Genomic DNA, 26,724 nt, shown 5'->3' with positions numbered 1-26,724 from the left:
CAAACTATAAAGATGATTCTTTATTCTTTGAAACTGACAGTTTGTTTAGTTGTCTAGTTACGCTACCCTATTATTCTTCCTTTCTAGGGCCTGTCCTCCATTACTGATGATCTTTATGATCTTTACGAGCCCCAAACCAAAACTTACTGTCCTTTAACATTTTCTCAAATTTGTCTTTTCAGAAAAGGAATGCAGCACGGGCTGATTCTGCAGATTATTGAGGAAATTCAGTCCGGTTCTGAATAAGGGAGATCTCAAGTACTGGAAGGAGCAACTGAAAGGCATCCTGGACATATGAAGCACTGTTTGATGCCTGCAAAGATTTAAAAAAAAAAAGAGTAAAAGACTGTTACATTTCTATTTAAAATTTTATATTTTCAACATCGAAAGAGGATATTTTTTGAAATCCCAAAAAAGGGGGACGATAATTTCTCACCCTTTGTAATTACAAATCAGATAGAACACTTACTCATTTGCTTTTCCACAATGACCAATCTGGAAATCTTGCAGTTTACTAATCGACATGATTTTATTTTACTTTACCAGTCTACCCTTCAGGACTCTCACTGGTGGTAAAATTAATGAAATCAACAATCTTTTCTTATCACCTGCCCAACAGTTGCCTGCCTGGATGAGTAGATCCCTCTTTCCACAGCCAAGTAAAGTTAGTTATGGTGTTTATTACAGGCTTACAACACATCAAGCACTGTACTGTGTGCTAAGGTTGATATGAAAAAAATCACATTTGGCACCGTCTCTGTCCAACATGGGGCTCACAACTTAAGAAGTAGGGACAAGAGGCGTCTTGTTATTTTACAGATGAGAAAACTGAGGCACAGAAAGGGTAAAAGTGACTTGTTCGCTGCCCGACAGTAAGCCAGTGGCAGAGCAGGATTAGGAGTCAGATCTCCAGTTTCCCAGCCCCATGTTCTTTCTTTGAGGTCATCCTACCAGATAAACCTATTTCCTCACTATTTTAGCAGGTAGTAGTGGCATTTTGCAGGACGCTTGGTCACATTCAGCCACTTTCCCAAGTTTCAACTGCAACAGAGAACATGGGCGGGGGGGACTCACAGTAAACGGATAGAGAGAGGATGCCTAAGAGCCCAGGGACAATGGCGTTTTCAATTTGCTAAGGAATCACAATATTAAAAACTTGAAAGACTTTCATTTTGGGGTTTCATTTAAAGCCTAACATCCTCCGTGGGGGATATGAATCTGAGATATGAATCTGAGATTCACAGTCAGTGAGTGTGTGAACTTGGGCCTAAATCCAATCTCTTGCAAGCACACTGTAAAGAACTTTAGCAAGTATCAGGCATTCCTAGTGCATTTAAAACTTTGCTTGACATCTACCAAATTGATAAACCATTCATAGGAACAGATCCTCCATTTTTACAAAAAAATTAAAAGAAGAAAACTAAAATTACATTCCTTCTGGAGTTTTAGAATTACTTAAGACTGCTAATGTAACGTAGGAGTGAAAAATACAATATAGTCTCTTCATTTGGCTTCCGGTTTTCAATGACTTACAATAGCTCCAAACAAATTATTGCTCACAAGAGTCATTTTGCCAACTGATATTCTCAACAAGTACAGAAAAATTCGAAATTTAGCCAGGATTGTACCAGCGGCAGAAAAGCCTTGAAGAAACAGACCAAGGTTTCCTAGCAAGGAGACCACAAGAAATTTTTGAAGAAAATCCCTTCTGATTAAAAGTTGGGGCTTGGGAAGTGGCCCTAACCTGTTTGTAATTTTCAGCCCCATCATGTTCACCAGCTGCAATTGAGGAGGTGTTTCATTACTGAGAACTGTCTGCTCACTGCCAAAAGGGGCAGCTTTAACTAAAGACACCCTACAGCTTCTTCCTCTCTGCTTTGTACTTTGTACTGGAGTACAGAGTGTATGCTTTGAATTAATGAACAGAAGGCACATCAAGCACACATAACGGAATCAATCATCTCAGTTATATCCTCCAACATGACTGAATAACTAGTTTGGTCAAAAAAAAAAAAATAGGCATAAGCCACGCAATCCGCACAATGCTTAAAACTACAAATAAAAAACCGATCAGAACTAACCTCCAAAAACACACCAGTGATTAACGGGTTAAGCACATCGGGCTTTTCTTTGACCTAGAACAAGGACAAAAAGGGAATTGGATCATTGAACTGTGGGACTTGAATCACACGGGCACCCTTAAAGGACACTGGCACAAAAGATAAGGCCAAGAATACCCAACAAGTTTCAGGTTGAAAAGTTTGAAAAGTTGGCTTAATTTCTGGAATCTAATGCTAGCTGTTTAGTACAGACATATGCTATCTCACCGGGGCTGGGGGGAAGGATGGATGTTGAGCACACCAATAAGTGCTCCCTGCCCCAAAGAGCAAACATCTGGAAAGTCTGGACCCCTTTCAGACGAACCACTGCTTATTTCTAATGGGAAAGAAAATGGTGTATCATTGCAGGACTTTCTTTTGAGTGCACACTTCAAAAGCCGGAGAGTTGGGCCATTGAACGGTGTGCAATAAGAACCTGGGAGATCACAGCTAGAGGAAGGAAAGGAATCAGTTCCAGATCGGGTTGCTTCCTGGTCTGGAAGAGGGATGAGGGGTTTGGAACCAACCAGCATCTTGGAAAGTCCACCCAATGGGCCAGAACCAGTCTCCAGAACAGATCCTCTTGATCTGCAGTTCACCATTGTTCGCAAGCTGCACGTGGTGCCAGGAGTTGCTGCCCCCGTGGCACAATTATCATTACCTGGCAGCCGCCTCACGCCCAACTTTCCCCACAAGTGATGTTGAGGAAGGCTATCGATGGTGGGATGGAGGGGAGAGAAGGGGAGCAAGTCAAACAGTCACCCCTCTAGACAATGAGCAAGGGGCAATTAAAACAAGTGGGTGAACAGGAGTCATTATCACACTTAAACTGGAGTTCTGCTCTCTCACTGGCTGTTAATATCAGTATTTGAGATTTACATTTGAAGGCGGGAAAACTTTTAAATAAGAAAGGGATGAAAACAGTTCGGGTGAGAGATTTGAGTTATAGGAAACAGAAGGTAGCATATGTGGGGGAGAAGGTAAGAGAAAGCTTCAAACACCGATTACACAGGGAAAGTTCTTACCCCTGCGACTGTTAGATATGTTGTGAACTCTTTAGATAGAGAAGATAATTCTCTACATAACACACTCGTCATTCTAGGGAAGAAAAAAAAAATTTCAATCGATAGGGTTTCTATACTTTTATACGGGTTGTATTTAATACTCTAAGAAATAAATCACTTCAATGGATACTCAATGAGAATAATAAAAAACTTACATAAAGACAATTAGGCTGCCAAAGTAAAAACTAACTACATAAATATTTAAATTTCAGGAGTGCATTTCCAAAGGTCAACTTCCCTGCAGACGCTTTCAAGACACCGTAGCTCATATCAATTAGGAGTTTCTTCAACAAGATAACATTTTACTATAGAACTCAGGGAAGTGCCTCTTCATAAGTCGTCTTACTTTTCAGAACACACATCCCCTCTGGTCTCGCGGGCTACGTTTTATGTGGAATAATCACATCAGTAATTACAATAATAACCTCAGAATTGGGTTCCAAGAGCACAGTGAGGTTAATAAAGCAGAAATGGTTTACAATCAGTCCACCACTGTTGGAATAATCCATCGGAGTTTCTGACTTTAAGGGAAAGAAATAACACACTTGCCTAGCAATGGACTAATATTAAAATTAAGCAACTCGGAACACATTTCAACAGTGAAGCCAAAATGAATCTTAAAAGGATTTGGTCTGTGGCAGTTTCCAAAATAGCAAAGGACTCCACAGGCTATTGGCAGGCCCTAACCCACAGTTTCCTTTCTATTGCCAGGAGGGGAACTCACTGTGACAAGGCTTTACTTCTCTCTATGGGTGTCACTTCTTGCTTCTGTCCATGAAGAACTAGAGCTGCTGTTTTGTGAAACAGTTCGATGGAGTAGGCGGTCAGTTCGGCCAGACTTCGAATAGCGAATGCGTGAATATCCTGCAGGCCAAAAACAATCATTTTCCCCTGTAACTTCTTCCCTGGCACCTTCTTCCAAGTGCCAGCCACCTTTTCCCCCAAAAGGAAAGCATATAATATGTTAGGGCCCTTTAAAATTGTGAATGAGAGGGTCTCTATCAAAGAAACCATGGCTCATGGCTCAAATGCATTGAAAAGCTTCGCTCACTCAGTTACCTCTATAGATATTTCAGTATCTTGGTCTGAAACTTCTGATTCCACCCGTTTTCCTTCTTCCTTTTCTTCCTCCATGGAGGGCTCAGAGATGAATGTCTTGACCTTCTCGTAGGCGGTATTTCTGGCCTGCTCAACGAAAGGGAAATGTACACCGACCATACCCTGAACGGATGAAGTGTCTGAAGAGAATGAATACTACATGAGCCTCTTGGAAATTCCATACACAAGAAGGAAAAGCAGAGAAAGGCGGTGATAGGCTTAATTTAAGATAAGAAAAGAAAATGAAGGGATATAGGGAGAAATACAAGAAAAACATAATTCACCCTCTGGCTTCAATCTTCTTGTAGATAATCAGAAATTGGTTTGATGAGACACTCTGCACAGGCATAATGGCTCTAACAATAAATAACCTAAGTGAAATCACTTGTCCAAAATAAACTCAGCTAAAGCCACATTATTACTGTCCCAATAAATGGCAATACCATCTAATGGCTCAGTGTAAGAATTCCCTGGCGAGACAATAAGGAACACTGCAACCCTTCTATTTATATGTATGTGATCTGGAAGTACCGCTGCAGAAAGCTTATTTTAGAGCCACCTAATGATCTCTTCAAATATTAAGACCCTACATTACCAAAGTGTTCCAAATTGACTAAGAGCTTTGACTAAAGCACGTTCAGGTTACAGAGGTAAAAAAAAAAAAATTATTTTAACAGACTGCTACCAAGACCAGTGACTGACCAATACCAAAGAGGAAAATACATATTCACATGTTCTTTTGCTTTCCGTTTTCTTCCTCTCCCTCTGCCTCACATTCCCCCACCCCGAATTAAAGCATAAGGGCAGGTATCTTCAGGAACCAAGTACTTCAATGAACAGAGTAGCCTAAATTCACCCTTTTCATAAGCATGCCCACCTCTAAATGGAGTCAAAACGAAGGTGAGGTACCTAGCTGAAGGCAGATTTTTGGCCCAGTGGGTTTACAATTCAAGGAGGAAAAAAAGACACCAAATCTCAATAACCCCCCTCCCGGAAATGTACAACCAGTCCTTACAGCCCACCTGCTCAGCTTGAGAACAGGAACCACCAGAAGAAAATAACTCACTTTGACCAGTTTATCTGGTTTGGTCGAAACACGCAACTGTGAAAACAGCTCTGTGATCTCCACGCTGAAATCTTCATCTCCTGGAAGACAGCCAAGAAAAATGTGAAGTTTTTCAGGGAGACTGGAAAGGTCGTACGACACTCTGCACAAAACGTTGGTTGAGTGACATTCACTCATTCATTCAACTGTATTGAGCGCTTACTGTGTGCAGAGCACTGTACTAAGTGCTTGGATGACATATACCGAGGCTCGGAAGTCTCAAGTACCCAGATTATTTCTCTCCAAATCTGAAATATCTGAGCCACAATTCCTCCCCCGACATAACTTGCTGAGCATAATACACCCGTGGGGAATGAGGTACGGTGAGGGAACCTTGACAGTGTGAGGGAAGGACTCTGATAATAAAGATGGGGGTATACAGGAGTGTCAGAAGAAGTTGCGGCTGTGGCCCTGAGCAACCCCAAAACTGCTCTTACGAACCCTGGAGTGGCTCACTGGATAGAGTCAGAAGGACCTGGGTTCTAATCCCGGTTCTACCACATGCCTGCTGTGTGACCTTGGACAAGTCACTTCACTTCTCTGTGCTTCAGTTACCTCATCTGTAAATTGGGGATAAAGACTGTGAGTCTTACGTGGGACTGTGTCCAACTCAATTACCTGTATCTACCCCAGCGCTTAGTACGGTAGAGAAGCAGCGTGGCTCAGTGGAAAAGGCACGGGCGTTGGAGTCAGAGGTCATGGATTCGGATCCCGACTCCGGCACATGGCTGCTGTGTGACCTTGGGCAAGTCACTTAACTTCTCTGAGCCTCAGTTACCTCATCTGTAAAATGGGGATTAAGACTGTGAGCCCCACATGGGACAACTTGATCACCTTGTATTCCCCCCCAGTGCTTAGACCGGTGCTCTGCACATAGTAAGCGCTTAATAAACGCCATCATTATTATTATTATTATTATTATTACAGTGCCTGGCACATAGTAGGCGCTTAACAAATACCAGAATTATTGTTATTATTATTACAGGGGAGGGAGTAGCTAGAAGAACCTGAGGAACCCAGAAGCAGCTCTCTCCTGGTTCTGTGTCCTCCTCTCTCCACAGGCACAGTTCTGTTTGGTTTTTTTTGCTCAATCCTCCCCCAAACTGAGCTTCTGTGTTCTGCCCGGCCCTAGGGATCCTGAAAACAACACTACAGTAAACCAAATGAATTAATTACTAAAAGTCCTATTTTGGAGTCCTAGCATCCCAGTAATTAGAAAGATAAAAATAGAATACACAAATTGTACGTATTTGTCTAGAAAATCCCTTACAGCTTTTTAAACTAAACAAATACTGTGAATGGTGTCATGTGCAAATAAGCCACTGTTACTTATAAACTTCAATTATGTTATTATAGCAGGGGGTGGCCACGAATACTATGACTACGGATATGCTACTAAGGGGCCTCTCAAGGCGAAACACAGCTGAATCCCCACTAAACAACCCACTAATGATGGGATGTCTCTGTCTAGGCTGGGGTAGATATACCAGAATACTGGCAAACAAACTCCATTTTCTCCTCCTTTTTCCCCTCCTTTTTCATGGCCACGGTCACCTGGAGGGAAGGGGAGTGTGTCCTAAGGCTTAGTTTTGGGCAAAAATAATTATGGTATTTGTTAAGCGCTTACTACGTGCCAAGCACTGTTCTAAGCACTGAGCATTGATGATGTGGCCAGTCCATTCATGGTATCCATCCCATGCATAACGATCCTTTACATACTTTATATAAACTCCATTTTCTCCTCCTTTTTCCCCTCCTTTTTCATGGCCACGGTCACCTGGAGGGAAGGGGAGTGTGTCCTAAGGCTTAGTTTTGGGCAAAAATAATTATGGTATTTGTTAAGCGCTTACTATGTGCCAAGCACTGTTCTAAGCACTGAGCATTGATGATGTGGCCAGTCCACTCATGGCATCCATCCCATGCATAACGATCCTTTACATACTTTATACATGTTGGGAAAGCTTAGCTGGTCTGAATAATAAAGATAATAATAATAACGGTACTTAAGTGCTTACTATGCACCAAGCACTGTTCTAAGCACAGAGGTGGATACAAGATAAAAGGTCGGACACAGTCCCTGTCCCACATGGGGCTCACAGTCTAAGTAGGCGGGAGAACTGGAATTGAATCCCCTTTTTACAGATGAGGAAACTGAGGCACAGAGCTGTCCAGTGACTTGCCCAAGCAGCACCCAGTAGAAGAGCTGATATTGGAACCCAGGTAACTCTCAGGCCCAGGCTCTTTCCACTAGGCCACACGGCTTCCCCGGAACCCCGAGAAAGCAAAGACACAACCAAGAACTCGGGGCTACATATCTACACTGCGTTGTTACTGAAAGTAGAAAAAGTCACTGCAGGGTTAAGGAAGCTAGGGCCTCGGCTCAACAAAAGAAGCTGAAAATACACCCAGACTCCGGGAGGTTGTTAGAGGCAGAGAGAATTAGAGGTAATACAACTCTTTAGTATTTTACGCTCAGTAAGCTCAGACTCTGGGAGGTTGTTAGAGGCGGAGAGAATTAAAGGTAATACAACTCTTTTGTATTTTACACTCAGTAAGCTCAGACTCTGGGAGGTTGTTAGAGGCGGAGAGAATTAAAGGTAATACAACTCTTTTGTATTTTACACTCAGTAAGCTCAGACTCTGGGAGGTTGTTACAGGCGGAGAGAATTAGAAGTAATACAACTCTTGTATTTTCCACTCAGTAAGCTTGTTGTGAGAAGGGAAGGTGTCTACAAACTCTTTTGTACTGTAGTCTCCCAAGCACTGAGTACAGTGCTTGGCACACAGTAAACACACAATAAATACCACTGAATGACTGATTAAATAAGTGCTCAATAAATACCATCTATTGATAATTAAACTAACCAGTCAATCAGTGGCATTGATTGAGCGCCTCATGAGTACAACACAATGAACCAAGGGCTCTGGGAGCACAATGGAAACAAAAGAGACATCCCATGCCTTCAAGTAGTTTTGCTACCTAGCCAGAGAGCAAATACTGCTTAGTCTTGTCTTATACCGTTGCGTCGTCTTCATCATCATCATCAATCGTATTTATTGAGTGCTTACTATGTGCAGAGCACTGTACTAAGCGCTTGGGAAGTACAAATTGGCAACATATAGAGACAGTCCCTACCCAACAGTGGGCTCAGTCTAAAAGGGGGAGACAGAGAACAAAACCAAACATACTAACAAAATAAAATAAATAGAATAGATATGTACAAGTAAAATAAATAAATAAATAAATAAATAAATAAATAGAGTAATAAATATGTAGAAACACAGAAAGCACTCAATAAATACGAATGACTGACTGAACATGTATCATTGCCCCTCCCTGTGTCTGACCTCCATTTTCTCATTCAATTAGCCAGGTTAGGTTTCTAAGTCTCAGAGAAAATGTCCTGCTAAACACACACTAGACTACATATTTATACATATTACCCCTTTTCTCCTCCTCCTCTTCGTCACAGAACTCAGGTAGTGAAAATGCTTCTTTGATGTGCTCCAATTCAAGTTTTAATGCCTCTAATTCTCCTCCAGACAGGGAGTTGGTGATGGATTTTACCTGACGATAAACAAATCAGAAAAGATTCAGGGAGGTGAAAAGCAAAAGGAGGAGGGTGAAGACTCCCATGATGCACAAGAAGGAACTGAAGATTAACGCAGCCAAAAGCAATAAGATCTCAAAAGCCAAGACAAGCCGCTCCTTTTCAACAGGAACATCAATATTAGAATCAGTGTTGGTGGAGTGATCCGCTGGGAGTGGTGCACTGTTTCCACTGCTTGGGAAGTACAAAACAAAGACATGGCTTGTTCCCTGCCCGCAAGGAGGTTACATTCGAATGTGGGGTGGGTAGAAACAGGTTCATATGTGCTAGAGATGGATGATGGGTTTATATGGATAGGTGATGTTGGGCACAGAGATTCCCACCTGCAGGGAGAGACTCCAATGCAGCCTGAGTCAGAGCGGAGCGAATATTGTTAGTCCCTAATGACTATTCAGGAGTTCAGGGGCAATGAGCAGTTAACATCAACCAGGTAGCTATGTCCAAACTGGCATCTTATGCAACTCTACCGAATGTTATCTGTGCCAAAGTATCGACCCTGACAGGTTAAGGAAAAATAAGAGTGATTAGAGGACATGTTCTCAGGGCTGTTAATCTGAATTGCTTTGTTTACATTGAGAGGACTACTCTACTAACTCTTCCAGGTGCTATGTTTTCTCACTGACGGTTTGGGAGTACTTTGGAAGCCTCCATATTTGAAATACATCTTCTTTTGTCCTTAAACTATCTATATCAAGTAACCAATCAGTGGTATTTATTGAGAGCTTACTGTGTGCAAAACACTGAACTAAACACTTGGGAAAGTGTACTTCAACAGAGTTGGTGGATGCGATCCTTGCCCACAAGGAAAAAGAAAGAAATCACGTCCTTCCCTTGCAAAAGGCATTTTTCCGTTGATTCTTTAAAATTACCTTTACTTCGCTTTCTCGAGAAAGTATCTCCAGAGCTTCCAGATGCGAAAGGCCTTGAAACTCATCAAAGAGTAACCCATAAGAAGCTTTCTTGTCAGGATCCACGGTATCCATGGTAACCTTATTAGCTGTCCACTGCTCTTCCTTCTCCTTTGCCTCTCTCAAAACCTGAGAGAGAAATGGGGGCATCAATAGGTGCTGAGTTAAAGGTTCAGTTTCAAGAGTCGGAGCAGAAGAGGCTGTGTGATAAAGGGATTACGAAGCGAGAACACAAATCCCTGCCCTTTCATTCACAGGATGAAGATTAAATTATAAAAGGCTGAAGAGTTCATGGAAGGAATGATCACTCAGCTTTTGAGACCCGCCTGCAGAACGATGACCCAAGGAGCCATTATCTCTTTCAGATAATGGCTTCAAAATGGGTTTAGCATACAGTTTAGAGCTCACCTTCCACCCCGGAGCTGTAGGCCAGACACTGGAAAAAGAAGGGGCCAGACTCATTTGAAATATCATTTTAAAGAAGTCAAGGGAAACATCCACTGAACTTTCTGCAAAAGAGGCAACTAGAGAGGCCCCAGGATATTGTGGGCCCAAACATAGTATGGAATGAAGAAGATAAGGTTGCTTCCCAAAAGTTACAGTGTCCAAAATGCGTCAGGGTCTGAGGGAAAGAAAACGGGACTGGGAACCAGAAGACTCAGGTTCGAGTCCCAGCTTTGTCACTGCCCTGCTGAATGACCTAGGACAAGTCACTTAACTCCTCTGCTTCTGTTTAGTCACCCATAAAAATTGGACTAGGTTATCTGCATCGCCATACCTTTCACATCGTGAGCCTCATGAGGAACAGCCTGATCGGATTACTTCATATTCATTCATTCAATCGTATTTATTGAGCGCTTACTGTGTGCCGAGCACTGTACTAAGTGCTTGTAAGCGCTTGTTACCAACTTGTACTTCCCAAGCGCTTAGTACAGTGCTCTGCACACAGTAAGCGCTCAATAAATACGATTGATGATGATGATGATGAAGTACAAATTGGCAACATATAGAGACGGTCCCTACCCAACAGCAGGCTTCATATCTACCCCATCGCTTAGCACGGTACTTTGGCACTTAGTAAATACTTAATAAATGCCATAATGTGGAACAGTGTGATCTGATTACTTCATATCTACCCCATCACTTAGCACAGTGTTTTGACACTTAGTAAATACTGAAAAAATGCCACAATTCTTACCTGAGACAGTGTAGAATTTCTGTTCATTAGGCCCTTTGTTTTCTTAAATCCTGGATCCCCTTCAGCGATTACATCCATTGTCTTTTTTCCAATAAATTCCAAAGCATCCAAACCTCCAGTAATGACACTTTTTCCCTGGAAAATACAGGTTCGGCATGAGTGTGAGTGCACAAATTCAGTAGCAATCACTTCACGCATAAGAAGATACTCAATATCTGAACTTCATGTTCCCCCTCTAGACAGTAAGCTTCTTGTGGACAGGGCTCATATCTACCAACTCCAATCATTTATTCATTCAATCAACCAATTAATCATATTTACTGAGCGCTTACTGTGTGCAGATTGTACTGTCCTTTTCTAAAAGCTTCAGAGGTACCAATACCACTCAATACCACTCAGTACCACTGACTGACTGACTCACTAAATCTCTAAAAAAACATATTCAATAAATGACTTTATTCGGCAGCAAATCTGTAATTTGCTTATTTTCATGCCTGTCTCCCCCTAAAGTCTATAAACTCCTTAGGGGTAGGGATTCCACCTACATCTCTGATATACTGTGCTTTCCCAAGTTTAGTGAAGTGCTCTGAACACAATCAGTGCTCAATAAATACCAATGATTGATTGATTGATTGATTAAGGAGAGGTCTAATCCCAATGATTAACTGATTAAGAAGGGGTGGTCTAATGGAAAGTGGAGTCTGGGAGTTGCGAGGCTTGGGATCTAGTCCCAGCTCTGCTCCAACTAGGCTGTGTGCCCCTCAGGCAAGTCACAACCTCTCTGGACCTCAGTTTCCTTACCCATAAATTGTGGGAAATACCTACTACCCTTCCCCTCTTTCTCAAAAAGGGGCTGGGGGACAAAGTTAGATAACGGATGTGAAAACAATTTGGGGAAAAAAGTGAATTTCTTTTACAAATTCAAAATATTATTATAACGGTAAGGTATAAACTTCTAGATATACAGTTTTGCTGTTTTTAGGGTGCTTTCTTCAGCCCTGACGTGTTGGTGAACTACGACCTCATAACCAGGTTTATCAATCAATCATATTTATTGAGCGCTTACTGTGTGCAGAGCACTGTACTAAGCACTTGGGAAGTACAAGTTGGCAACATCTAGAGACGGCCCCTACCCAACAGTGGGCTCACAGTCTAGAAGGGGGAGACAGAGAACAAAACAAAACATATTAACAAAATAAAATAAAGGCATAATGAGGTAGCATGGCCTAGTGGAAAGAGCACATTCCTGGGAGTTGGAAGGAGCTGGGTTCTAATTCCGGCTCTGCCACTTGTCTGCTGTGTGTGCCTTGGGCAAGTCACTTCACTTTTCTGTGCCTCAGTTGCAGCACTGTTCTCTGTCTCCCCCTTTTAGACTGTGAGCCCACTGTTGGGTAGGTACTGTCTCTATATGTTGCCAATTTGTACTTTCCAAGCGCTTCGTACAGTGCTGTGCACATAGTAAGCGCTCAATAAATACGATTGATGATGATGATGATCTGTAAAATGGGGATGCAGACTGTGAAACCCATGTGGAACATGGACTGTGTGCAACTGATTAGCCTGGATCTACCCCAGCGCTTAGTACAGTGCCTGGCACATAGGAGGCACTTAAATACAAAAACCAACAACAACAAAAAAAGCAACAGGTCCGGAAATCAGAAGACCTGGGTTCTACTCCCAGCTCTGTCGTTTGTCTGCCACGTGACCCTGGACAAGTCATTTAACCTCCCTGTGCCTCAGTTTCCTCATCTGCAAAATGGGGCTTCAATCTTACGCCCTCCTACTTAAGACTGTGAGCCCCGTGTGGGACAGGGACAGTGTCCAACCTGATTATCTTGTGTTTACCCCAGCACTTAGTACGGTGCTTGATACAAAGTAAGTTCTTAACAAATATTGTTATCATTATTATCATTTTTTTCACTCACTGTGCTCTGAACTGCCGTAGAAATAGAAGAGAACATTCCAAAAGCCCCTCCGATGGGTGAGGAGCTTGCAGGCTCTTTAGCCGAACTGCTTGACTTGGAATTTGTGTCGCCTGTAGGAGGGAATATTGAAAGGCCACTTACAAGACTCGTACAACTAATATCTTTGCCACATAAGGTTTCTGGCTCATTAATATATACGCAAATACACATTATTAGCATATAAACAATCTTTAGCAGCCATCTATCTTCATCTTTTAATGAACTAACATAAACCCGAGAGCTGGGGATTATATCGAAGAACGGCACAATGTAGCTCTGATCAACTACAAGAGCTCAGAAAATCCCAAAATGGGGCTTTCTATCCCTACAGACGATTCAGTTTAATCTTGGAATCATTAGGAGAGCCATGATAGTGAAAAGACCAAAAACAACACTTGCAATTCACTCCAAAGGAAATGGTTAGTCAATACAAAAATCAAGAGCATGTTCATAAAACATACTATGCAGCTAATTCACTCGAATATTAGGCCAGTTCAATCGTTGCCCTGGACTACAAATCTAGACTTTGTTATATTTTGGTTTTTACAATTTAGGAATAATGCATTAATTAATATGAAGAATCGCACACATAGGCATGGATATATAATGTAAACAAGAGTTTTATACCTTAGCCCTTGAACTGTGTCTGAGGAATTTGGAAACCAGTCCTTTTATTATTCTTATTATTTTTTACTAGAGACATAGTTTCAAATCAATGAAAATTATGTGCTGGTGTTTTGAACTGTGCCATGAAAGGTCCGACAACTTATCTTGAATCACACCTATACCTATCTACCACCACGTTATTGTACTGATTCCTGACAAGCCTCTGATCTTCAGAGGTGGAAGAGTTCCACGTTTACAGGTTTGGTAAACTTACCTTCTGTGGCATCTTGGACCTCAGAGGAAATTTCACTGGGATTGGGGATTCCTAGGGAGGTCTCGGCCTTCTCAATGGCATTTGAAATACCTTGCCCTGAGAAGGAAAATGACATCGCTTTTAAAATTAGCACCACCTGGGTTATAATGTTCATCTAAACCGGCACTAAAGGAAGAAGTAATTCAGTTTCTACTCCTTAACAAGCCAGTTTTTTTTTTAAATGATTTTAAACAAAATGTGCCTTCCTTATACTGCAGGCGGCTATTTTAGGCTGTCATACTTTCCCAGTGCTCTTTGGCCTTCCATTTCAGCAGTGGACACCTATTTCCAAGCCCTAGAAGTTGACTCTGGTCAAGAAGGTTGAAGTGGCAACTTTTTCTGCAGGACTTGCTACCCTATAGCCTTTCCTTCTACCAGTTTCCAACTTGCCTCCTCCCCTTCTCTGACCTAAATTCTCCAGAAAGCCACAGTCTCCCCACCCTCAACTTCTTCCACCACCCAGAAGTGTTCGGGAGCCTGTGCATATGTCCAGATCTGTAATTTATTTATATTAATGACTGTCTCCCCCTCTAGACTGTAAGCTCATTGTGGGAAGCGAATGTTTCTGTTCATTATTGTATTGTACTCTCCCAAGCACTTACGACAGTGCTCCGCACACAGTAAGCTCAGTAAATATGACTGAATGAAGAGCAGTTCTTAAGTGCTGATATTTCTTTCTCACAATGTCAAGCCACCCAACATCTGCCAATTTATCTTTATCACCTGAAGTATTTAGTTCAACTTAACCCGAAGCGGAAATAAGAACACAGTGGTCTACACAGATCAGGAGGGCTATAGGCATACAACAATTCATAATATATTTAAGTATATGCTATCCTTACCTACAGTAGCTACTGTAGCAGAGGCAGAGGAGAGCAGTGACTTGCCCCAATTCCCCCAGTAGCCCCATCCTGCCAGGGACGCATTTGTAACACTGGAGTCCTATTTTTCCAACAAATAGAAAAAAAAGAAAGAAAAAGAAAAATCAAAGGAATGCCTTCTAAGCTGCAGGCTTGTAATAATAATAATGATGGCATTTGTTAAGCGCTTACTACGTGCAAAGCACTGTTCTAAGCACTGGGGAGGATACAAGGTGATCAGGTTGTCCTACGCGGGGCTCACACACCTCAATCCCCATTTTACATCATCAATCATCATCAATCGTATTTATTGAGCGCTTACTATGTGCAGAGCACTGTACTAAGCGCTTGGGAAGTACAAATTGGCAACATATGGAGACACTCCCTACCCAACAGTGGGCTCACAGTCTAAAAGATGAAAAGATTTTACAGATGAAGTAACTGCCCAAAGTCCTACGGCTGACAATTGGCGGAGCCGGAATTTGAACCCATGACCTCTGTCTCCCAAGCCCATGCTTGCTTTATATTCTTGTGGATCAAGAATAGATGGTATATCATTAGCCAAAGGAAGTGTACGGTATTTATTATTTTTTTGGTTGATGAGATATTTGCCCAGATGACCTTGATCAAAAAATATGCTAGAATGCTTATTCTTCAGTTCTTGTTGGAGCCCAGTGACAACTTGGGGCCGGGAATCAGCGACGCACTGATTTTGTTCCTTGTGGTGTAAGGAAAAGTCAGGGGGGCAGAGAGTGGGGAAGGAGAGAACACCCTTCCTTGGTCAGGGGACTGTAAGCTCATTGTGGGCAAGGAATACATTTGGCACATTGTTATATGGTATGATCCCTAGTGCTTAGTACAGCGCTTTGCACATAGTGCTTAATAAATGTCATTATTATTATTACTCTGCACAGTTAGCACTCATTAAATACAACTGACTACTCTCCCAAGCTCCTAGTACAGTGCTTTGCACCACAGTAAGAGCTCAAATCATACCATCCATTGCTTGACTGATTCAAGAAGGTTGAAAAGGCAACTTTCTCTGCAGGACTTGCTACCCTATAATAATAATAATAATGATGGCATTTATTAAGCACTTACTATGTGCAAAGCACTGTTCTAAGCGCTGGGGAGGTTACAAGGTGATCGGGTTGTCCCACGGGGGGGCTCACAGTCTTAATCCCCATTTTCCAGAGGAGGGAACTGAGGCCCAGAGAAGTGAAGTGACTTGCCCAAAGTCACACAGCTGACAACTGGCCGAGCCGGGATTTGAACCGCTGACCTCTGACTCCAAAGCCCGGGCTCTTTCCACTGAGCCAGGCTGCCTTTTCTTGTACCATCTTCAAACTTGCTTCCTCCCAGCCCCCTCTCTGACCTCAGTTCGCCGGGAACCCAGAGTCTCCCCACTCTCGAATTCCTCCAGCACCCAGAGATGTTCAGGAACCTGTCAAAGAACCAAATAATGATAATAACAGTGGCACTGGCTATGCACTTACCTTGTGTCAGGCACTGTACTAAGCCCTGGGGTGAATCCGAGCTAATTGGGTTGGACACAGTCCCTGCCCTACATGGGGCTAGCAGTCCTAGTCCCCGTTTTTTTTACGGGTGAGGTAACTGAGGAACAGAGAAGTTAAGTGGCTTGCCCACAGGCACACAGCAGACAAACAGCAGAGGCAGGATTAGAACCCAGATCCTTCTGACTCCCAGTCCTGTGCTCTATCCATTAGGCCTTGCTGCTGCCTTCCAGAGATATTGATTCATTCATTCAATCGTATTTATTGAGCGCTTACTGTGTGCAGAGCACTGTACTAAGTGCTCCCAATCCAGGGAGAGGCGGAGGCAGGGTCTGTCCTCTGGACTCCCCCTCGTCCCCCTCTCCATCCCCCCTTCTTACCTCCTTCCCTTCCCCACAGCACCTGTATATATGTATATACGTTTGTACATATTTATTACTCTATTTATTTATTTTACTTGTACATATCTATTCTCTTTATTTTATTTTGTTAGTATGTTTGGTTTTGTTCTCTGTCTCCCCCTTTTAGACTGTGAGCCCACTGTTGGGTAGGGACTGTCTCTATATGTTGCCAATTTGTACTTCCCAAGCGCTTAGGACAGTGCTCTGCACATAGTAAGCGCTCAATAAATACGATTGATGATGATGATATTGAACTTTATTACAGACATGCCAGATGTAGCAACAAAGCACTGTAGGCAGAAGAGATAAAGAAAAATCATGGCTCACAACCAAATTACATGAGTAGAAAGTGAGTCTGGACTTTACACGCCTTAGAGAAGCAATGCCAACATTAAGAGTGTTTCTAAGTGTTCCAAAATGGTGTTGTGAATTCTTTTTTCTTTTTTTTGAAGCTGGCATTTGTTATATGTTTACTACGTGCCAAGCGCTGTACTAAATGCTAATCAGGTCGGACACAGTCCACGTCCCTCATGGGGCTCACAGCCTTAATCTCCTTTTTACAGTTGAGGTACCTGAGACACAGAGAATATAAGTGATTTGCCCAAGGTCACACAGCAGACAGGGATTAGAACCCAGGTCCTTCTAATTCCCTGGCCCGCGCCCTTTCCACTAGGCCACCTCCTTCCTTCCAGATCTGCCGAGCTTTATTACAGCCACGCGCCTACCTTCTCTGCACCTTGCAACGCTTGCGTTGGTGGAACTTCCGAAGACGCGGGTTCGCCAGGAGGTTTGGCTTCAGGTCTTTTCCGAGTTGGAGCTACAGGTTCAGATTTACTATCCCGCCCGGCTTCGTGACCTGCGGGCCCAGTCTCCCCGACTGGCTGAGAATTTCCGTCCTCGGGGCCGCTCTCCTCTTCGGCGGCCAGATTTGCAACTCCTTCGTTTTCAGACATGGCTAGGACATTTCCTATGAAGAGGAAAGATCTATTATTCAGCCCTGACACAGCCCCTTCTGTCTGTAAAATAACTTGACACCCTCACGGTGACCACCGAATTATTCATATCGTAGTATTTGTATTACAGGAAAATAAGAATCTGCAGGTTTAGAGACTTTCCCCGGGCCATGCCTAGAAAAGGCTACGGCGACTATTATTGCGGGCCCCTCCACCCTTGAGCAGGACCCAGCCTCTCACTGGCCAGATTCATTCATTCAGTCGTATTTATTGAGCGCTTACGGTGTGCAGGGCACTGTACTAAGCGCTTGGGAAGTACAAGTCGGCAACAAATAGCGACGGTCCCTACCCAACGATGGGCTCACGGTCTAGAAGGGGGAGAGAGACAACAAAACAAAGCGTGTGGACAGGTGCGGGTCATCAGAACAGACATAAAGGTAGATGCACATCACGAAGAAAATAAGTAGAATAGTAAATGTGTACAAGGAAAATAAATAGAGTGATAAATCTGTACACACATTTATACAGGTGCTGGTAACACAGGTCTGCTGCTTCCACACTGTAGGGCTGAGGCATCTACGGGCCAGGAGAGGCGGTGGTTGGGCCTCCCAGGAAACAGAGCAGCGGCCGAAGCCATCATCATCATCATCAATCGTATTTATTGAGCGCTTACTATGTGCAGAGCACTGTACTAAGCGCTTGGGAAGTACAAATTGGCAACCTATAGAGACAGTCCCTACCCAACAGTGGGCTCATCAACCTGACTACTTTTTCCCAGTGCTTAGAAGAATGATGGTACTTGTTAAGCGCTTAATACGTGAGAAGCACTGTTCGGAGCGCTGGGGTAGATTCGAGGTAGTCAGGCTGGACGTGGGCCTTGTTCCACATAGGGCTCACAGTCTCAATCCCCATTTTACAGAGGAGGTGACTGAGGCCCGGAGAAGTGAAGCGACTTGCCCCCAAGGTCACACGGCAGATACGTGGCCGAGCCGGGATTACAACACATGACCCTCAGGCCAGTGTTCTAGCCACTAAATCAATCAATCAATCGTATTTATTGAGCGCTTACTGTGTGCAGAGCACTGTACTAAGCGCTTGGGAAGTACAAGTTGGCAACAACTAAACCACGCTGTTTCTCATATGCTTCTCACGCTGCTTAGTACAATGCTCTGCACAAGAAGCACTTAATATATACTCTTACTCTTACTACTACTCTCACTAGTATTACTCTTACTACTACTACTACTACTAATTGTGGTATTTGTTAAGCGCTTATTATAAGCCTCCTCCAGGAGGCCTTCCCAGACTAAGCCCCTTCCTTCCTCTCCCCCTCGTCCCCCTCTCCATCCCCCCCTTCTTACCTCCTTCCCTTCCCCACAGCACCTGTATATATGTAGATATGTTTGTACATATTTATTACTCTATTTATTTATTTATTTTACTTGTACATATCTATTCTATTTATTTTATTTTGTTAGTATGCTTGGTTTTGTTCTCTGTCTTCCCCTTTTAGACTGTGAGCCCACTGTTGGGTAGGGACCGTCTCTATATGTTGCCAATTTGTACTTCCCAAGCGCTTAGTACAGTGCTCTACACATAGTAAGCGCTCAATAAATACGACTGATGATGATGATGATGATAAGCCAAGCACTGTACTAAGTGTTGGGGTAGATACAAGATAATCGAGTTGCGGTACAAGGGAGATCAGGTATTGGATTCCTATTTTGCAGATGAGGGACCTGAGGCCCAGAGAAGTGAAGCGACTTGCCCAAGGTCACACAGCAGATACGTGGCAGAGCCGGGATTACAACACATGACGCGCAGGCCACTAAACCACGCTGCTTAGTACAATGCTCTGCACAGGAAGCACTTAATATATACTCTTACTACTACTACTAATTGTGGTATTTGTTAAACGCTTATTATAAGCCAAGCACTGTACTAAGTGTTGGGGTGGATGCAAGATAATCGAGTTGCGGTACAAGGGAGATCAGGTATTGAATTCCTATTTTGCAGATCATCATCATCAATCGTATTTATTGAGCGCTTACTATGTGCAGAGCACTGTACTAAGTGCTTGGGAAGTACAAATTGGCAACATATAGAGACGGTCCCTACCCAACAGTGGGCTCACAGTCTAAAAGGGACCTGAGGCCCAGATGAGGGACCTGAGGCCCAGAGAAGTTTAGTGACTCGCCCAAGGTCACACATCAGGAGCCACGATTAGAACCCAGGTCCTCTGACTCCTGGGACCGCGCTCTTTCCCGCGGGCCACACTGTTGTTCAAAATACGCAGGGTATGTAGATGCTGCTGCTACCATTAATACGGCGCTTACTTTGTGAGTGTGGCTTAATGGTCAGTGGCTAATAATCCTACCCGTTTTGACTGAATTTATAGTCTGCTGCAAATAATAATAATAATGATGGTATTTGTTAAGCGCTTACTATGTGCAAAGCATCATCATCATCATCAACTGCATTAACTGAGCGCTTACTATGTGCAGAGCACTGTACTAAGCGATTGGGAAGTACAAATTGGCAACATATAGAGACAGTCCCTACCCAACCGTGGGCTCACAGTCTAAAAGGGGGAGACAGAGAACAAAACCAAACAGACTAACAAAATAAAATAAATAGTAACAAAATAAAATAAATAGAATAGATCATCATCATCATCATCAATCGTATTTACTGAGCGCTTACTATGTGCGGAGCACCGGACTAAGCGCTTGGGAAGTCCAAATTGGCAACATACAGAGACAGTCCCTACCCAACCGTGGGCTCACGGTCTAAAAGGGGGAGACAGAGAACAAAACCAGACAGACTAACAAAATAAAATAAATAGTAACAAAATAAAATAAATAGAATAGATATGTACAAATAAAATAAATAAATAGGGTAATAAATACTCTAAATACTAAATACTCTAAATACTATAAATAGAGAACAAAACCAGACTAACAAAATAAAATAAATAGTAACAAAATAAAATAAATAGAATAGATATGTACAAATAAAATAAATAAATAAATAAATAGAGTAATAAATACTCTAAATACTAAATACTAAATACTCTAAATACTCTAAATAGAGAACAAAACCAAACATACTAACAAAATAAAATAAATAGAATAGGTATGTACAAATAAAATAAATAAATAGAGTAATAAATACTCTAAATACTAAATACTCTAAATAAAGCACTGCTCTAAGCGCTGATAGCATTTGTTAAGTGCTTACTATGTGCAAAGCACTGGGGGAATACAATATGATCAGGTTGTCCCACGTGGGGCTCACCGTCTTAATCCTCATTTTACATAGTATTTCGGGATTAGCATTAGTCCACACTCCTCTACCCGCTTCTCTCGAACCCTCAGCACCAAATATTTGATCGGTAGGAAGCACTAATAAACTCCCATGAAGTTATTACACTGTCTTTTTATTTCCCCATGAAAGCCCTCCCTCAGATTCTTTCCAACCGAATCGCTTACGGACAAACGGGAAGCAGCGTGGCTCGGTGGAAGGAGCGTGGGCTCGGGAGTCAGGGGTCACGGGTTCGAATCCCGGCTCCGCCACATGCCCGCTGCGTGACCCTGGGCAAGTCACTTCACTTCTCGGAGCCTCAGTTCCCTCATCTGTAAAATGGGGATTAAGACTGTGAGCCCCACGTGGGACAACCTGATCGCCTTGTATCCCCCCGGAGCGCTTAGAACGGCGCTTTGCATGTAGTAAGCGCTTAACAAATGCCATTTTTTAAAAAAACAACATAAGCAGCGTGGCCTAGGGGAAAGAACACGGGCTTGGGAATTAGAAGACCTTCCTCTCCCCCTCGTCCCCCTCTCCATCCCCCCCATCTTACCTCCTTCCCTTCCCCACAGCACCTGTACATATGTATATATGTGTGTACATATTTATTACTCTATTTATTTTACTTGTACATACCTATTCTATTTATTTTATTTTGCTAGTATGTTTGGTTTTGTTCTCTGTCTCCCCCTTTTAGACTGTAAGCCCACTGCTGGGTAGGGACCGTCTCTATATGTTGCCAATCTGTACTTCCCAAGCGCTTAGTACAGTGCTCTGCACATAGTAAGCACTCAATAAATACGATTGATGAAGAAGACCTGGGTCCTAATCCCGGTTCCACCAACTGCCTATATGTGGCTTTGGGTGAATCGCTTCTCCAGTCCTCAGTTTCCTCGTTTATAAACCAGGGATTTTTTTCTTCCCTTTCTTCTTCTTACTAAATGTCAGCCCCGTATTGGATGGGGGCCGTATCAGGCCTGATTATTTCTCTATCCCACGGCTTCACAATCATGAAAATCACTATTAAATGAATTAGCAACCCAGGAGTTTTCTCTGCCTCTGGTTCTGGACCCCCTGATTCACCCCCCGACCCAGCCTCATCATCATCATCAATCGTATTTATTGAGCGCTTACTGTGTGCAGAGCACTGTACTAAGTGCTTGGGAAGTACAAATTGGCAACATATAGAGACAATCAATCAATCAATCGTATTTATTGAGCGCTTACTGTGTGCACAGCACTGTACTACGCGCTTGGGAAGTACAAGTTGGCAACATATAGAGACAGTCCCTACCCAACAGTGGGCTCAGTCTAAAAGGGGGAGACAGAGAACAGAACCAAACATACCAACAAAATAAAATAAATAGGATAGAAATGTACAAGTAAAATAAATAAATAAATAAATAGAGTAATAAATATGTACAACCATATATACATATATACAGGTGCTGTGGGGAAGGGAAGGAGGTATCTCAAGCACATTTTCCCTTCATCTGAATTTTCGCCGTAAAAAGGCAAACTTGAGGGGAGTGGGGTAAGGAGTCAGACCAGATTTTGTGGTGTATCATCGGGGAGTCCTGTGTTTATTTGTTATTCTTAGTTTTATGTTATTTATTAAGCCCTTACTATGTGCCAGACGCTGTACCACGCACTGGGACAGACACAATCTCATCAGGCTGGTCACGGTCTTAATCCCCATTTTACAGTTGAGGTAACTGAGGCCCAGAGAAGTCAAGTGACCTGCTCAAGGTCACACAGCAGACAAATGGCAGAGTGGAATTAGAAGCCAGGTCTTTCCGACTACCAATCACTCTAATCACTAGGCTATGCTGCTTCACTCATTTTACCTCCTTCCCTTCCCCACAGCACCTGTATATCATCATCATCATCATCAATCGTATTTATTGAGCACTTACTGTGTGCAGAGCACTGTACTAAGCGCTTGGGAAGTACAAATTGGCAACATATAGAGACAGTCCCTACCCAACAGTGGGCCCACGGATATATGGTTGTACATATTTATTACCTCCTTCCCTTCCCCACAGCACCTGTATATCATCATCAATTGTATTTATTGAGCGCTTACTGTGTGCGCAGCACTGTACTAAGCGCTTGGGAAGGACAAATTGGCAACATATAGAGACGGTCCCTACCCAACAGTGGGCTCACAGATATATGGTTGTACATATTTATTACCTCCTTCCCTTCCCCACAGCACCTGTATATCATCATCAATCGTATTTATTGAGCGCTTACTGTGTGCAGAGCACGGTACTAAGCGCTTGGGAAGTACAAATTGGCAACATATAGAGACAGTCCCTACCCAACAGTGGGCTCACGGATATATGGTTGTACATATTTATTACCTCCTTCCCTTCCCCACAGCACCTCTATATCTTCATCAATCGTATTTATTGAGCGCTTACTGTGTGCAGAGCATGGTACTAAGCGCTTGGGAAGTACAAATTGGCAACATATAGAGACAGTCCCTACCCAACAGTGGGCTCACGTATATGTGGTTGTACACATTTATTACTCTATTTATTTATTTATTTATTTATTTTACTTGTACGTATCTATTCTATTTATTTTATTTTGTTAGCATGTTTGGTTTTGTTCTCTGTCTCCCCCTTTTAGACTGGGAGCCCACTGTTGGGTAGGGACCGTCTCTAGATGTTGCCAGCTTGTACTTCCCAAGCGCTTAGTCCAGTGCTCTGCACACAGTAAGCGCTCAATAAATACGATTGATTGATTGATTGCACATATTTATTACTCTATTTATTTATTTATTTATTTTACTTGTACATACCTATTCTATTTATTTTATTTTGTCAGCATGTTTGGTTTTGTTGTCTGTCTCCCCCTTTTAGACTGTGAGCCCGCTGTTGGGTAGGGACCGTCTCTAGATGTTGCCAGCTTGTACTTCCCAAGCGCTTAGTCCAGTGCTCTGCACACAGTAAGCACTCAATAAATACGATTGATTGATTGATTGCACATATTTATTACTCTATTTATTTATTTATTTATTTTACTTGTACATACCTATTCTATTTATTTTATTTTGTCAGCATGTTTGGTTTTGTTGTCTGTCTCCCCCTTTTAGACTGTGAGCCCGCTGTTGGGTAGGGACCGTCTCTAGATGTTGCCAGCTTGTACTTCCCAAGCGCTTAGTCCAGTGCTCTGCACACAGTAAGCGCTCAATAAATACAATTGATTGATTGATTGATTGCACATATTTATTACTCTATTTATTTATTTATTTATTTTACTTGTACATACCTATTCTATTTATTTTATTTTGTCAGCAATGTTTGGTTTTGTTGTCTGTCTCCCCCTTTTAGACTGTGAGCCCGCTGTTGGGTAGGGACCGTCTCTAGATGTTGCCAGCTTGTACTTCCCAAGCGCTTAGTCCAGTGCTCTGCACACAGTAAGCGCTCAATAAATACGATTGATTGATTGATTGCACATATTTATTACTCTATTTATTTATTTATTTATTTTACTTGTACATACCTATTCTATTTATTTTATTTTGTCAGCATGTTTGGTTTTGTTGTCTGTCTCCCCCTTTTAGACTGTGAGCCCGCTGTTGGGTAGGGACCGTCTCTAGATGTTGCCAGCTTGTACTTCCCAAGCGCTTAGTCCAGTGCTCTGCACACAGTAAGCGCTCAATAAATACGATTGATTGATTGATTGATTGCACATATTTATTACTCTATTTATTTATTTATTTATTTTACTTGTACATACCTATTCTATTTATTTTATTTTGTCAGCAATGTTTGGTTTTGTTGTCTGTCTCCCCCTTTTAGACTGTGAGCCCGCTGTTGGGTAGGGACCGTCTCTAGATGTTGCCAGCTTGTACTTCCCAAGCGCTTAGTCCAGTGCTCTGCACACAGTAAGCGCTCAATAAATACGATTGATTGATTGATTGTACATATTTATTACTCTATTTTATTTGTACATATCTATTCTATTTATTTTATTTTGTTAGTATGCTTGGTTTTGTTCTCTGTCTCCCCCTTTTAGACTGTGAGCCCACTGTTGGGTAGGGACTGTCTCTATAGGTTGCCAACTTGGACTTCCCAAGCGCTTAGCGCAGTGCTCTGCACACAGTCAGTGCTCAATAAATACGATTGAATGAATGAATGACTGAGACTGCCAACCCTAGATGAGACGGGGGCTGTGTGTGGTGCCCTCCGCAGCGCTTAGTACAGTGCCCGTCCCCCGGTAGGCGCTGCCCAAATAGCACGGCGGTGGCTGCAGTCGTCAGCTGGGTGACTTTGGGCAAGTCACTTCACTATGGTTGTACATATTTATTACTCTATTTATTTATTTATTTTACTTGTACATTTCTATCCTACTTATTTTATTTGGTTGGTATGTTTGGTTCTGTTCTCTGTCCCCCCCTTTTAGACTGTGAGCCCACTGTTGGGTAGGGACTGTCTCGATGTGATGCCAATTTGGACTTCCCAAGCGCTTAGTCCAGTGCTCTGCACATAGTAAGCGCTCAATAAATACGATTGATTGATTGATTGATTGATTCACTTCTCTGGGCCTCAGTTCCCTCATCTGGAAAATGGGGATGAAGACTGTGCGCCCCCCGTGGGCCAACCTGATCACCTTGTCACCTCCCCAGCGCTTAGAACAGCGCTTTGCACATAGTAAGCGCTTAATAAATGCTATTATTATTATTATTATTATTATTATTATTATTATTACCGTTGGCCGTGGCCCATCCGGTCCTGAGAGGAAATCAACTGTCACCTCACAGAACGGGGCGCGGCCTCCAACAAACACTTCCGGCCGGGCCCTGTCGGGGAGAGGCCACTTCCGGTCGGGGAGAGAGCACTTCCGGCCGGGCCCTGTCGGGGACAAACCACTTCCGGTCGGGGACAGAGCACTTCCGGCCGGGCCCTGTCGGGGAAAGAGCACTTCCGGCCGGGTGTCTTCCTCCCCCTCCCCTGTCGGGGAGACAGTACTTCCGGCTGGGTGCCTTCATTCATTCATTCATTCAATCAATCAATCAATCGTATTTATTGAGCGCTTACTATGTGCAGAGCACTGTACCAAGCGCTTGGGAAGTACAAATTGGCATCACATAGAGACAGTCCCTACCCAACAGTGGGCTCACAGTCTAAAAGGGGGAGGCAGAACCAAACATACTAACAAAATAAAATAAAGTCTAAAATTCAATCGTATTGATTGAGCGCTTACTGTGTGCAGAGCACTGGACTAAGCGCCTGGGAACGTACAAGGTGGCAACATCTAGAGACGGTCCCTACCCAACAGTGGGCTCACAGTCTAGAAGTCCCCTGTTGGGGAAAGGCCATTTCTGGCCGGGAGTCTTCCTTCCTAGGCCCTGTTGGGGTGGAGGGGGAGAGAGCATCATCATCATCAATCGTATTTATTGAGCACTTACTGTGTGCAGAGCACTGGACTAAGCGCTTGGGAAGTACAAATTGGCAACATATAGAGATGGTCCCTACCCAACAGTGGGCTCACAGTCTAGGAGGGGGAGACAGAACCAAACATACTAACAAAATAAAATAAATAGAATAGATATGTACAAATAAAATAGAGTAATAAATATGTACAAACATATATACAGGTGCTGTGGGGAAGGGAAGGAGGTAAGATAGGGGGATGAGGGGGAGAGGAAGGAAGGGGCTCAGTCTGGGAAGGCCTCCTGGAGGAGGTGAGCTCTTAGTAGGGCCTTGAAGG

The 26,724-nt window shown here is 43.0% G+C and overlaps 1 protein-coding gene across 2 annotated transcripts; it reads right to left on the bottom strand.

Annotated features, from left to right (window-relative positions):
• On the bottom strand, window positions 1-25,797 carry FAM114A2 (family with sequence similarity 114 member A2). Of its 2 annotated transcripts, none has more exons than XM_038740244.1 (14): window positions 25,723-25,797; window positions 17,467-17,708; window positions 14,809-14,908; window positions 13,928-14,023; window positions 13,009-13,118; window positions 11,084-11,218; window positions 9,847-10,014; window positions 8,811-8,934; window positions 5,328-5,407; window positions 4,223-4,348; window positions 3,888-4,027; window positions 3,125-3,197; window positions 2,082-2,135; window positions 1-313 (listed from the first exon to the last, which is right to left on the bottom strand). In XM_038740244.1, the coding sequence occupies exons 2-14, from the start codon at window positions 17,692-17,694 to the stop codon at window positions 215-217; spliced, it is 1,533 nt and encodes a 510-aa protein (XP_038596172.1). In that variant the 5' UTR covers window positions 17,695-17,708; window positions 25,723-25,797; the 3' UTR covers window positions 1-214. The 2 variants fall into 2 exon arrangements, with proteins under 2 accessions (XP_038596172.1, XP_038596174.1); XM_038740246.1 differs by lacking the exon at window positions 25,723-25,797 and adding an exon at window positions 21,186-21,219.
• Window positions 25,798-26,724: the final 927 nt, after the last annotated feature.

Source organism: Tachyglossus aculeatus, chromosome X1 (genome assembly GCF_015852505.1).
Source record: "Tachyglossus aculeatus isolate mTacAcu1 chromosome X1, mTacAcu1.pri, whole genome shotgun sequence".
Taxonomy (NCBI): domain Eukaryota; kingdom Metazoa; phylum Chordata; class Mammalia; order Monotremata; family Tachyglossidae; genus Tachyglossus; species Tachyglossus aculeatus.
The sequence above is the reverse complement of the archived record's forward strand: the minus strand, read 5'-3'. Positions and strand labels throughout refer to the sequence as shown.